Here is a 14,719-nt window from a genome sequence, read left to right on the forward strand (position 1 = left end):
CACAGAGAGAGTGAATGGATCAGGTGAATAGAGTGACATCGCATTCCAAACAGAAGGTCCAGTGTAGCGGACACAGTCAATAATTGGGAGTGGCAGAGCAGGCAGGCCAGAACGGTTGTGGAATATTTGTTGGGGCATTTAGGATGGGTTTGCCAAATACAGGGATTTCTATGTGAGTGTAGTTGGTAGCAACAGTTCCACATGAGGAGAGCTTGGGGGAATGGTGCATTTTGGGAGACACGCATTGATTTATCGATTGAGGCAGTCATACTTCAGGGTTTGAAAGATTTCCCACTGCGAGTCTGGAGAGTGAGATGTCTCACTAGTGAATGGATAGATGAAAATGCCTTACAAAATGACCATGACAATCTTGCGAAGTAAGAAGTGAGTGGCATAAACTGGCCAGTGTTGGAAGGTGGGCGATGAGAAGGAGGGAAAAAGGTAGACGAGTTTCATTGAGGTCAATACAGATAGGAGGGCATGGCCACAAGATCGGTTCATCTTGTTGAGCTTCACAAGGCAGTTTGACCTGAAAGATATTGATTGGGAATGTCACCTGCATGGAGTCAGTATCTAATCCCCATGAATCAGATCAGGTTCTTCAAGTGTTAGAAGGTTCCTTTAACAGGGATCATCTACTGTGCTGAGCTTTGTGGGACGGTGCAGCTACAGGGATTATTAGAAGGGTAGAAATGTAAGATAACCAGAGAGTGCCTCGCTGTACATTTCTTGTGAATCGAGGAATTGCAGAGGATTGAGTAGCTAACTACGGAAGACTTACTAAGTGTAATCAGAGGATTGCTGGGTACGTTTAGCGGGAAAGGGTTTAATCAGGCAACATGCTACCCGTTGAGGGAAGGCAATGAGAGTGTTGGAGATGATTGTGTGATAGAGGTACAAGTGCATTCACATATGACCGTAGCTGTGTGAAGGGAGAAGTTCACGGATCAGAAGAGATTCATCAGCAGCAGTAAAAGCAACTTACAAAAGGAAACAGCAGTCAACGGGGTCATCCTGAGTCAGGTGCTATACAAAGGTGGGAGTGGTAGTGATGAAATACATGGAAGCGAGCCCAGGGACAGGACACGCATTTTACATTATTCCCGAAGCCCTGAATACATACTACATAGTATGAACAGTGGAGAAGGGATTCTTTTTTTAATCTAGATCTTTTGAAAGGTCTTGGGAAATGTAAAGGAAAAGTTCATGGAGAAGTTAGTGGGATGTGTGAGGGCAGGCATTGTACAATAATCCCCAGAAAAAAAGAGAAGCAAAAGTCGATGGGGTATTGGATCTAAGGCACAATTGATGCTTTTCTCAGAGGCAAGTAGCATGCATTCAGCTTAAATTATGGATGGAATAAATCAAGCCCAGTAAGAGGAGCAAGTGCCACCTGGCCCCCCACCCTCCATCAGCCAAAACAAAAATTGGTCTTTTTTTAATCTAGATCTTTTGAAAGGTCTTGGGAAATGTAAAGGAAAAGTTCATGGAGAAGTTAGTGGGATGTGTGAGGGCAGGCATTGTACAATAATCCCCAGAAAAAAAGAGAAGCAAAAGTCGATGGGGTATTGGATCTAAGGCACAATTGATGCTTTTCTCAGAGGCAAGTAGCATGCATTCAGCTTAAATTATGGATGGAATAAATCAAGCCCAGTAAGAGGAGCAAGTGCCACCTGGCCCCCCACCCTCCATCAGCCAAAACAAAAATTGGTCTACGACTAAGCCACGAGCTGGCACAGTTTTTACGACGTAGTTGCAGGTGAAGTTGTGGGGATTCATTTCAAAAGCAAGCATGCATGATCCAGCCTGATGCCCTCACTAAAAAAGAAATGTATACAAGGGAACAGGGAAGTGACTAGGATGTGTCATTATGGTATCACAAGTACATTGATGTTCCATCTAGTGCGACAGTGAGGGCAACTGAACCACCAGGTGACTCTCTTCACCCACTTACCTCTCAACTTTCACATTAGGAATTACATGTGTCTCCAAGGAGTTGGCCCTGAAGATACTTATGTTTACATGTTTAAAAGAGCCATCAGGTCACTGCATGGCCATGGCCCAGGAAAGTAAGAGAAATGCCGAATGTGTTAGCGTTAGACAGGTGCAGTAGCTTCTCAAGATGGCTTCCGCCGCGGCCGGGTGGCTCTGCTCACGTGGTCTACAGTGCTATGTAAAAGCAACGTTAATTCGAGAATAAAATGTGATATGTCCCTCTGTGTTTACATTTTTTTAGCTGAAAGCACGTGCGGTAAATAGCAGAGGTGAGGATGTAGAAAAGCCCCTGGAACTCCGGATCAAAGTTATGGACATCAATGACAACTACCCAGTGTTTGCGCAAAGTATCTATCATGCATCGGTTGAAGAACGAAGCGTCGCAAGTAAGCAGTGTGCTCCGTCACACACAGTTACACTGAACTTTAAGAAGTCGCTCAAACGTTCGATAGGAATTGCCTAGATTTTTATTTTTTGAACAATTTCTTGCATAGTTCTCATATGCTATTTCAGAGACAATTGTCCTTTTGCCTTCCTCCCCCTTTCCTACGCAGCTGCGGCGAGTAGCGTCGATGGTCTTGAGACAGCTAGTTAGGGGTATGTATGTGGGGCTCTAGGGTGAGTGCTGTGAGACCTCGAGGCTTCTTTCTCCCACGTTGTTTAGTTGATTTCCCTAAGGCCGCTGTCAAGCCCCCCAGTAATGGCAGCAAGTAGGGAATGGGAGGGGGCTGTAAAGATCGACGTATTACAATGAATATATGTTTTCACATATTTGTTTATTTAGACATGTTTTTAATAGTCAACGCCACCTGCATAGACGTGGTGACATGTGGAATTGCCTTCTGAGTAACAACCCTGTTACCTGACTCCAATAAGGTCGAGCTCGAACTAAAAGACACATTGTGCATAGGAGAAGGGTTTGAAGGGTTAAAACAAAAACATTCGGGAAGGACTGTTGTAGAAGTGGGAAAGCACAGGGGCACCCGGATCATGCATGCAAAGGAGAAAAAAAGCAGGATTTGCAAAAAATTGACCCTTTTGGCTTGACCTTCCCACTGAAGTTGTGCTTCAGAAAGAAGTTCTGACTTTTTACACCTGGTTGTCGCATGCACCTCATCTGTGAGGCCAAGAAGTGGAGACCATGTTTAATACAATATCTTATGGTGCATTGATGGTTTGATGACTTGAGCATGTCAGGAGGATCAAGTACTGAGTTGTAGAAGCAGTTTGAACTTGAATAATGTTGACTCCTCTAAATGACTTGCTAGAAAGGGTGGGCAATGGGGGTCAGGAATATTTCTTAGGTAACTCAGAAGGCATGTAAAATAGCTCCATGGGATGAGAGACAAAGCAATGATCTGTAGGTCATAGGTTTAAATTGTGGATCTTGTCAAACTCCTGGATAATCACTACATTAAAAATGTTCATAGATGGGAAGGACCACCCCTAGTCTTTTCCCGATTGGGGAAACTCATTGGAATATAAACACATCCAGTGGTTGGTTCAAGACATCAAGCTAAAGGAGAGGTGTTGCTGGCAAAAAGTATCTTTTCACACCAAATGTTGCCTATTACAGGAAGCCTTTAACCATTGCCTTGTACATCATATGTGGCGTGCTGTGGCTCTCCAGATGTTTTGGCCAAGAACTCCAATGATCCCTCACCATTGACTATGCTGGCACAGATAGCCCACCTCTGTTTCACATAGTGAATATATAGGCCCGGACATAAACATTATTCGTCCCACATGGCATGATCAAGCCATGCGTGTCCAACCTGCCATTTAAAAATATAGCCTTTGACATATTATTTGCTGTATACTTCACCATCCATAGATGGTGAATACCTTTAGACACCACAACACTGAATAGGCATAGAATAAAGGTGTAAAACACAGTGTGTCAGTCATTATCAACAAACTGTATTGGGGAATTTGCATTAAATGCATTTACAAATAAATTAATGATAAAACAATATAAACTCTAAAACACGTATACACGTATCCATATTTCCTTACCTATACAAGGCGCAGAAAGAGAAAAGACAACACACCAAAATACACAAGTCTTGAGGATCAGGATTCTAATGTTGTTTTCCTATAGAGGGCCTCGTGGATAAAACATGTTACATTATCGTTCAACGGTATATCACAAGCAGACAATTTCACATTTAGTGCATTAATTCTCCATCTGACTCCAAGCCTTCGCATAGATGGTGTGATAATCATTTTCCTTAATCCTGTACATTCAGTGCAAGACAATATAAAGTGCAGCAAATCATCAAGTCTGTTTAATTCCCAATCTTAAAACTTCTCTTCAGACCTCTTCCATGCCAAGTCTTATTACGCAACCATAAAACACCCAGACACCCGTCGGTACTTAATCCCATAAAACACGGTGAGCGCATATCCATAAGATACTCCTCTATCACCAGAGGTGTCTCCTTCTGCCATGATTCCAAATTGGAACTATGCCAACCCAACAAGAAAACTGCTGAAACCATCAGAGAAGGTTAGGGTGGAACATACAAAGGGAACTATTCAAAGGAGGGAGGATAGCTCAGGGGCAACATGCTCGTCTTGGAAGCAAGATGACGCGGAGCCACACAGGTTCGATCCCCGGGCCTGCGCTTAGAAACCTCTGGGTATTAAGCGCGTTATAAATAACCAATTATAAAAAATAAATACACAGGTCTCTTGTAGAATCCATGCAATCAGGTCTCATTATAGCCATCGTCCAATTGCATATACATTAGACTTGAGTATCTGTAAATCTGTTGGATCTGAAAACAAGAATGCGGCTCCCTTGAAGGTGAACTTAGATTGAGCCAGGTGAATCCAGAACTTGCATTTGCAGGGTAGAATAGTGATCCCAATTCCAGTGCAAAGGTCCTTGTTTTGTTGTAGAGAAATGTGGTTTAATGAGCATGACGTTGCCCGCCTAATGTAAAGGCTGTATCTCTTTGGAGGCATTGCGGACAGCCCTCATCAGGGGACAATGCAATGGGGATTTTACAGAGGTTGTGTTGGAGCTGCTGCTCTATGTCAGGACCCAGTGAAACAGAGAGGCGAAATAATGTTCCTCTTTTTTTATCCTTGGAAATTCCTTTCTACGTTGCACTGTGTTTGGAAAGTAAAACGGAGACCCTCAACCGACCTGTCAGACTTCATCTCCAGTAGTTTGTTTATTTTATTTATTTATTTATTTATAACATGCACCTGACCCAAGAGTAACTGGGTGCTTGTGTGACAAGTAATGGTTACATGGCACGTATGCATATATATAGACATTTTTACACAAAATAAATGCAAGTTATCCCGTATCCAGTAGGGATATAATTACCACAGAGTATATATGTACAATATAAGGGAGATACATTTCTAGGTTGTCTGGCAGGAAATTACTTATATGTAAATTAGAATGAGTCAATATACAGGGAAGATCGGTCGTAACGATTAGGTCAAGGCAATGGTAGCAGTAGAATGAGGAGTGGAGTGCAAAGTTTAAGTTTTGTTGACGATTCATGTGACAACGTGTTTCCTAAATTTGTCAAATGCATGGATACTTTGAATATTTTGTGGGAGTGTGTTCCAGAGCTGAGCGGCTAGTACTGGGAAATGGCGCAGCCAGCTCTTGTGAATCTGTTGGGCACTTTCCAAGTGAATTTGTCTGTGAGATAAGGCAGGGCTTGATGGTTGAGTGCCTTGTGAATGAGGCAAAGAGTTTTTAAGTCAATCTTTTCTTGGATAGAGAGCCACTTGTGTTGCTTTCTTGTTGCTGATATGTGCTCTCGCCTGGAAATGTTTAATGCCGCTCTAAGTGCATTATTTTGCATAATCTGCAGTTTGTTAGTAATGGATTTACTGGCACCTAGGTAAAGACTGTTACAATAATCCAGTTTGGATTGTATGAGCGCTCTGGCTAGTGTGAGACAGCTGGTGGGACATAGTATGGGTCTGCAAGCCCTGATCAACTTGCCAGTGTAGGCAGTGGCAGATGAGGTCATGTTTACCTGTTTGATTAGGTTGGAGTTGGCATCAAGGTAAAAAACATTTTTGGCTATGGGTATGATGTTCCCATCGATGAGGATACTTGTATAGTTAGGCCTAAGTTTGCAAAGGTGGTTGGGTGAGCCAACTAGAAGAAACTCAGTCTTGTCATCATTCAGGCAGAGACCGTGTGTGGCCATCCATGCCTGAATGATGGTGTAGACTTTGTTAATCCGGGTGCATCTATGTCATAGATTCCTGTTAGTGGCAGGAGTATCTGGGTGTCATCTGCATATTAGTGTAGGTGACACCCAGACTGTCCAACTTGTTGAATAATGGCTTTGTAAAAATATTATACAAAGTGGGCGAGACGCATGATCCTTGTGGGACTCCACAAGTGATAGGAATAGGATCAGCAGCTGCCAAAGGTGAGAACACATGCATAGTTCTATTTGCAAGGAAAGATGGGATCCACATGACTGCAGATCTAGAGAAATGAGCTGCTGATGATAGGTGATCACATAGTATTTTATGGTCTATCAGATCAAAAGCAGCTGAGAGGTCTAGGAGAAGTAGGATAGCCACTTTGCCCTTGTCTTTCAGATCGTCGATCTGGCTTTTGAGATCAACAAGGGCAGTTTCTGTTCCATGCTGCGGTCTGAAGCCAGATTGGCGGGTTCCAAGTAGTTTGTTGCATTATAGATAGTCTTGAATTTGCAGGTAAGCAATTCTGTCCAAGATTTTCAATAGAAAGGGAACTGTCGTGATCCGTCTATAGTTGGTCGGCATTGTCGGGTCTAAGATTTGTTTCTTCAGTAGGGAGAGCACCTAGGACTGTTTCAGGTTACTTGGGACAGAATTATTGGAGAAGGAGGAGTTTATGAGTTTTGTGACAAATGGGGCTAGGTCTCTGGCCGCGTCTTTTATAATCTGAGCCGGGCAGCTGTCACCTTTACAATTAGATGGTTTAAGAGATGTAATAATTTTTTGAACTTCAGGTATGGAGACCTTATTAAATTTGAAACCTGAGTCAATGTACGCACTTGAAGGTGGTGTTGTAGTATTAGTTGTAAGTTGTGTCCTTTTTTCGGCTATTTTAGTCTGGAGCCCAATAATTTTGTTGGATATGGCATTTTGTATGCTAGTGCACCATGGTTTATGCTTAGTGCACGTATCTGCTGGGGGGTTAGGATTCTCTAATGCTCTTAGGATGATAAATAGTTCTTTAGTACTGGAGCCTGCTTGACTTATTCTGTTATTGAAGGTTTCTTTTTTGTCTGGATTATCTTTCTTTTGCAGGTAGCAGCGATATTGGCAATGTTGGTTTTATTTTCAGGAGTGGGGGTTAATTTCAAGAATGTTTCTAATTTTCTCTTTTCTGTACGGAGTATTTGTAGTTCTGGAGTAAACCAGGAGTTCAGATGGGCTAGGGTTTTACTTTTGCAGAGTTTTAATGGGGCAATAGCGTCGATGGCTTTAGATATAGTCTCATTGTATATGTCGATCATCAAGTTTGGGTCATCGTTGGCAGGTAGAGCATTGAGTGTGGGGACTACCAGAGGTACTAAGGTCTCTGCTGTGATGTTACATTTGTTTCTTTTGAGACAAGGAGGTGCAATAGTAGGTTTTATCTTTTCCAGGTTATTCACGTTCAATTCTAGGGTGATGAGGTGGTGGTCTGACCATACTAGAGGAGTCTATTAGCATGATGTCACAATTGAGATTCTCTACCCAATCAAGTATCCTACCTTTCTCATCGGTCGGTTTTGTGCTGATTTGGATATAGCCTTGTTCTGTTAGTGAGGTGGCTAGGGAGATGGCGTGTGGGTCACTAGTAGTGTGCCGTGTATTTTCTCCACGAGTATAGCTTGTGGGTTTTTTGTAGTTAGTCCTCTTGGGCAAGCCCCTGTACCCTCTGGCCATATGCCTTCATCCCCTTTTCCCAATCTGTTTTTATTGTTCCCTTAAAAATTGTAAACCAATGTTCCTGCACCAATGTTTATAAACCATCACAGACACGTCAATGTCTTTTTACCGACGTAAAGACATGTTAGGCTGCAGTAGCTGGTGGAAACATTCTTCTATGACTCCCCTCCCCCTTCTGTACATCCTGATATTCTGCAGCAGATTTTCATGACACACAGTTTAGGTCTGTGTTGTTCCTAAATAGCTGCATGTCTTGGATGAATGTTGTCTCCTTTGTTAATTTTCGCTGCCACCATCTTGAATTTCAGAAATTCTCTTGTTGATTCTGAGCGCTGCCTCGTTCGTGCTGTTCATCTCCATCTGGGAATCTGTGCATATCATATCATATGCACTCTATCATGGAATTTTAACCCAGAGGACCCTAATATAACATTTTTAAACTCTCTCTCTCTGTGACAAAATATCTCTCAGATGGAGATTGTATGTTTTGTGTAGGGGCAACCGCTGTATAAAACGAGCAACAACAGAACCCACATAACAGAAAGGAAATCCTCACAATCCAGATACCTGGAGCTAAAATAGGGCTGACAAGGCTGTGCTTGCTGCACTTTAACCAGGAGCCAGTATGAGGAATGTGCCAGGTAGTTTGCAAGAAACATTGTGGATATTTCATTAGCTTTTAGCAGCACAATAAAACTGCAGAGTAGTTGCTTTGGGCGCTAACGTAGGGAGGTAGAGGAAGGATGAGGGATAGGGAATGTGGGTCGCTCCAGAGAGGAGAACCTTGGTCCAATTGCTGTTGGTTGTAACAATGCTCAAACATGTCTTTGACCGTGTGTGACAAATAACCCTTTGCTATTAAGGGAGGCACTCATATTCTTGGCTCTGTTTCACAGATACATTGGTGATGCAGATTTTAGGGACAGATGCAGATGAGCCGAATAACCTGAATTCCAAGATTGCGTATAAAATCATCGCTCAGACACCAGAGAGTCCAGCCATGTTTATCATGAATCAGTACACGGGAGAGGTCTTCACGATGACGAGCTCTCTTGATCGAGAGGTAAGACCTGCTTCCATCTTATGCTGCCACTTGCATGCCAGCACACACTTGTGATTAAGAACACTTTCTTCCCTTTCATCTACATTCAGTACAAGTCTCAACAAAGTGCAAGAAGGACAAGGAATCCTTTTTTTTCAGTTACCCTTTACCATTTCCCAATTAAAGGTAGAAAGCTGAATTAAGAACATCCCTGGCCTCTAAGTTATCAATGGATGTCCCAGATTGTTTCATGAGTAGTTTTGTCCATTTCTGACCTCTGTGTTACGTGCCCTTGGTACCGCAGCCACACATTTGGATTACAGAAACTTTTCAGTTAGTTGTGACCAGTGGTGTCAGGCCAGCCAATCTTCTTAAGTCAATGTTGAATGGTAGTGACTAGTCCTTAGTTTGTGCAGTGATTCTATTTGTAGAGTTATTTTATTTTATGAAAATATCCATGGTTCTTCTTCCACCATATAAAAATAAGTTCATACAAAAAGCTAGAGGCAACAAGCGTTTTGCACATTGTGCTTCCCACAGAGTCACAAACTGATTCATTCATTTATCATTCTGCTTGTTCAGTGTCCAGCTGAACCTGTATGTTTTCAACCTGAAGCATAAACGTGTATGGTGTCATGCCTATCTTTATGCGTGTGTGCCAGAGGCTTCCTAGTCTCAGCAGCCACATGCCTTGCGGTCGACACTGTCCATGGACCAGTGGCCACATGTATGGCGTTTCATCTATACCGTCATGTGTATCATCTTTTCCCATGTCTATAGCATTAAATAGTATCCAAGCCAGTGCCACAAGTGTAAACTGTGACTTTAAAAAAGTGTTATGGCATCAGTGCTTAATTTGATAAGGGGGGGGGGTATGCCACGGCTCAGCCCCAGCACTTATTTCTTAGCGCTTGCACTTATTTTCAAGGCCAGCTTGATTATGTTGTGGTGTTTTGGCAACTTTATTTTGTCAACTGTCAGTCAGTCATAGTAACATAACAATCAACAACAGTGTGCACTGGCCAGGGTCTCTGCATCCTGCTCTGACTCATTGGTATTCACAAACATGATGACCCAGTTTGCCAGGGCAGGCCTATTTATACATTTTCATGGAAAACGAAGAGATGCAAGATGACAATCCTGGGCACTGATGCTGGCCATGTCCACACACTGCGCCACTCAGTCTGCAGGACATTGCAGCACATTCTTTAGTGTAATAACCAGCAGGGTTGGGGTTGACAACAACAGGACAGTCACCAACCAACAACCCCAACACTGGGGCAAAGTTAAGGAAAGACCCATATCCAACAGGAGAGCCAGTCATGAGCGCCAACATATGCAAAACGATCTTGCTACAGTGTTTGACAGGCAACTCATCAGTTCATTAATGATTTTGGCTACATTCATCCATCAATGTACCATAGGAGGAAAGCATTTTTGCATTTTTTTTCCTGTGGTTAGAAGGGTAGCATATTCCACTTGGCATTGATAGGATTAGAGCAAAATGTTAACGATGATGTGTTTTAAAGAAACACTTACATATTTGTTTTATCTCAAGACACAACTACTATGTTATGTTGATTTCGCCTTCAATGAACCAGTGGGAGTTGGAGCTTTAACCACAAATATGTTAATACAATATGGCGCAGCTGTGTGACACTGTATGGAGCAATAGTGGGTGGTGTCAACAGTAGAAGGGGTGCTTCCCCTCCCCAATGCAAGAACATATGTGGGCGCTGGCACTTATTTTCATACAAATTAGGCACGGTATGGCATACTGCAAATGAGAATTGTGAAAATTATTCTGACTGAGTATTTGACAATAAAAACCCACAGAATGGGGGTGTGGCCAGCAAGCATGCCATGAGGACGTCTTTGACGGAGGCTCCCAACCTGCATCCTGCAGTCTGGTATTTTGACAGTGTAAACATACATATTTATCTGGAAGGAGGGGTGTATGGCTTGTGGAATGCACTGCGCATCTGGTAACTAAGTTTGGTGTGCTACATATAACGGACAGTAGTGCCCAAACTCCGACTCATCTGTGAGGAGTGAAGCCCCAAGATAAATAAACCAAACAACACCCACAAGCTGTGTCCCCTTCCTCATATGCCATTTCTCCCTAACTATACTCTAATGCAATAGTTTTGGTTTATAGGTGGTGCTTTAGCCCCACCCAGTAGCAAAACTAAAAAGACTATGGTATATGTTGCAATTCCAAAATAGAGGTAGATTCAAATAAATGTTGACATGGGTTTTAGCCTCATACTACACATATAGTAAATGGAGACTTTTCTGGCAGCTGCAAAGTTAGTTAATCTTTATGCTATTGTTCTAATAATTCTTATGCTATACTCTGTTATTCTAGTGCATTCTACTTTCTCCCGTGCTATGGTGTCATGTTACGCCACCGGATGGCATGTTTGGCCATGCTATGCTAGTCCATGCCATTGCATTTAATGATGCACTATGTCATGCTATGTTTTGTTGATACATTACACCATGCCGTTGTGGATGCTATGTTGTGTTCCACCTTTATAGCCCATAGTATGCTATGTTCTCAAAACCATTTAGATGATAACAATCATGCTTATATTTCAGTAGATGGCTACATTTCTAGAAAGTATTATTTTAAAAACATGTTTTAAGCACAATGTACAAGGGTTCAAATACAGTAAAGATATTAATTCCGCTCAGAGGAGCTCTGCGGGCAAGCGCTGTCTGCTACAGCTACACACGAGAGACTGTCGATAACGTCACTGAGGCTGGCCCGGAAGGACATTGTGGCAATGGTTGGGTCGGGCACCAGTATGGACCCTCTCCCTTGCTCCAGCAGTAGTGGCATTCTCATTCTAAAGTGGCACACACTCGCATCCACATTTTTGGAAAGCATCCATCCTCCTTTCCTGTTTCGGACATTCATTCCTTCCCACCCCCATTAGACCCGAAATCAAGGACTCAGTGTCATCCATTAAACAACCCAAACATTGGAAAATCCAAAATAATCGCTGTTTCCAAGAGTAGCTGTTCTTCCCCCGGAAATGTCCGTCCTTCCCACCAGGTGTCTTGTCCCTTTTCTCTCTCGCTATTCCCCTCGAGTTTCTTTCTTTCCTCTGCTCTGCCTCTCCACTTCTACAGTGTCTCCCTCCCGCTCTGATGTGCTTCCTGGTGTGATGTTCTCCATCGCTGGTCTCCCTCGGCACCCTTTCCCAGTCCCTTGCAGGATCTCTGTCCTTTGAAGGTTCTCCATCACCCTACTGTCTCCTCTGCAGGTCGCTTTCCTGCAATGTGTCTTCTGATCAGTGGTTTGTATACCTTACCCCACACGACCTGCGGTCATTATGCCGCCCTCACCCTCCTTCCCTGCAGTTTCTTCCTTTTCCCACAGTCTCAAAGCTACCACTGTAAGCTCTCTTCCCCTCAAATACTTCTTGGTCATCTCCCTCTTTCATATGCAGTTTCTCGCTTTCCCTGCAATCTCTCTATTATTATAGTTTGCCTCTCCTTTGCAATGCCCACCCACCCAACACAAAAAACAAGGGCGCGGGCAAATGAAGCACGGAACCCTTTCAAGTCAAGTCAAGCAGGCAGACTTATCAATATCGAAAACCTCTCGTTTCTGTTATTGTCTGCTACATAGACATGCACCACAGCATTCTCCAAGTGATACGTCCAGGGTGGGGGTTCCAAGCCATATACTGGTTGGGGGCTTGCAAGAGTGTGGTGGTCTGTTTTTGAGGAAAGTCAAATAAATAGAAACTAAGTGAAGAAACTTGACGATTTCTACAAAAATTATTTCACAGCTATACAGCAGCTACAGTTTTGTCGTGGTCGGATCCGACTTGAATGGAGCTCCAGGCGGTCTCTCCAGCCAGTGCAGCGCCAATGTCAGAGTCCTTGATGTCAATGATAATTTTCCAACACTTGAACAGTCGTCGGTAAGCATTACATTTTGAACAATCTGGCAACGTAAGGCAAGAAATGGCTACTAAAAACTGCGGTCTCCAATGCACTTGTCTGCGTGGATGGTGATGGGGAACATTACAAAAGAGGGGGTGTAGTCACTTTACATATGAGTCACACCCCCTTTTTGTATTCTATTGAGTTTAAGCTAAGCCTATTTTTAAAAAAAAAATGGCTAGGAGGTGTGCTTGGCTTGTCAATTTACCATGACCTGGAAATATAACTGCCATAAAAAAAACGGAATTCAAATGTATGTTATATTTATTCCTACTGAACATCTGTCAGACGCATAACACATTTAAGCTTCTAAATATGTTTGCCTGTTTTTGCAGTTTACTACAAGCATATCAGAAAATACACTGAGCGACGGACTGCTCTGGATGCAGGTCATTGATGCCGACGAAGAGCAAACAGCCAACTGGTGGGGGAAATTTGAAATTATCTCCGGCAACGAAGGAGGATGGTTTGTTATAGACACCGATCGTCAGACCAATGTGGGAGTCCTGAAGGTTGTTCGGGTATGTGTCCTTCGCCAGGTTACTGTGCCCTAATACGAGCTAACTGACTTGCGTGTGGAGATCGGCAAAAGTGTGTGGAAATGTGAAGTGCAATGTTTCAGTCCGAATTTTTCAAATTTCTTATTTTGAAATGTTTTTCTGTCATATACCAATAAGAGTGACCAGTTGGGTGAATGGGAGTGCAGTGGAAATATCGTGCCTGTAGGTGGCAGTGCACACACAAGTAGGCCGGTCAAGGCATCCTCTATTCACATTTTGAGCTGAGTGAGGTCTGTACAACAGGAAAAAGAAAGTGGGACATAGACCATGAGCAAAACAAAAGAAAACAAAAAATACAATCATAAGAAACAGGGGGGCTTACAAACATAACAATAACCTAGAGGCCTAGGGGACGCAGGTGGCACTTGCTTCAAACTAAAGTGGAGCACTGCGCACATATAACACATTACAATACTATAGTATTACGAGGCACTATACCATATTGTGATTGTATTCCTTAGCTTGATGAATCTTCTAATCATTTTGATTTTTACTCTAATTTCTGAAATTTGAGAAGTTAATTTCACCCTCTTGCTAAATCCTCCTCTGTCTGTGTTCCCCTTGCCTTGTCCATTGGGCATTATATCAATGGAGGGATACCAGCTATATGCTCGGGACACGTGTAGCGTCATATTACCCTCTCAGGAGAATAGCTCAGGGGCAACGTGCTTGCCTTGGATACAAGACGACACAGAGCAACACCGGTTCGATCCCCGGTCCAAACCTCTGGGTATTAAGTATGTTATAAATAACCTAACCTAGCATATCATACTGCTACATTGGGCCACTCTTCACAGTGGGTTCAGTCGAGAAAAAATGATTGTCTTTTTTACATTTTATATAAGCCTGGATTATTTCCCTGAAAAGACAATCTGGTAAATTAAGTATTTAAAGAAATAAGTCACATCTTCCTAGTGTAACAGGTTTCAACTATGTTAACAAGCTAATGGTTAATTTTCAAACGTGCAAGGGTTGAACCGGCAAGTGAATACTTTTTGTTTTTAATTAAAATAGAAATAAGCAAAATATGTGTGAGTGACGCGTGTAAGAAGAAGAATCATGACTTAGATGAACTTCCATTTGGTAAAGTTATTTCTGATGGACATGACGATTACACGCACAGGTTCCTCATCTATTAAATCCACCTCAGACACAGTCTGAACGGGAAAGGGTTAAGCAGCCACCACGTGGCTGCACCGCTATCGCTATCTTGGCTCTTTGGAGCCCTTGCCCACCGAAGTGGTGACAC

At 42.8% G+C, this 14,719-nt stretch overlaps 1 protein-coding gene across 1 annotated transcript in view; it reads left to right on the top strand.

The window, feature by feature from the left end:
* Window positions 1-14,719, top strand: part of LOC138497458 (desmoglein-4-like) — a 147,114-nt gene that overhangs the window by 63,247 nt on the left and 69,148 nt on the right. The window contains exons 5-8 of the mRNA XM_069620958.1: window positions 2,237-2,381; window positions 8,805-8,971; window positions 12,754-12,888; window positions 13,246-13,431. Of these exons, the coding sequence (XP_069477059.1) occupies window positions 2,237-2,381; window positions 8,805-8,971; window positions 12,754-12,888; window positions 13,246-13,431 (633 nt within the window). The remainder of the gene's footprint in view (window positions 1-2,236; window positions 2,382-8,804; window positions 8,972-12,753; window positions 12,889-13,245; window positions 13,432-14,719) is intronic.

Source organism: Ambystoma mexicanum, chromosome 5q (assembly GCF_040938575.1).
Source record: "Ambystoma mexicanum isolate Mex_15411 chromosome 5q, UKY_AmexF1_1, whole genome shotgun sequence".
Lineage (NCBI taxonomy): Eukaryota > Metazoa > Chordata > Amphibia > Caudata > Ambystomatidae > Ambystoma > Ambystoma mexicanum.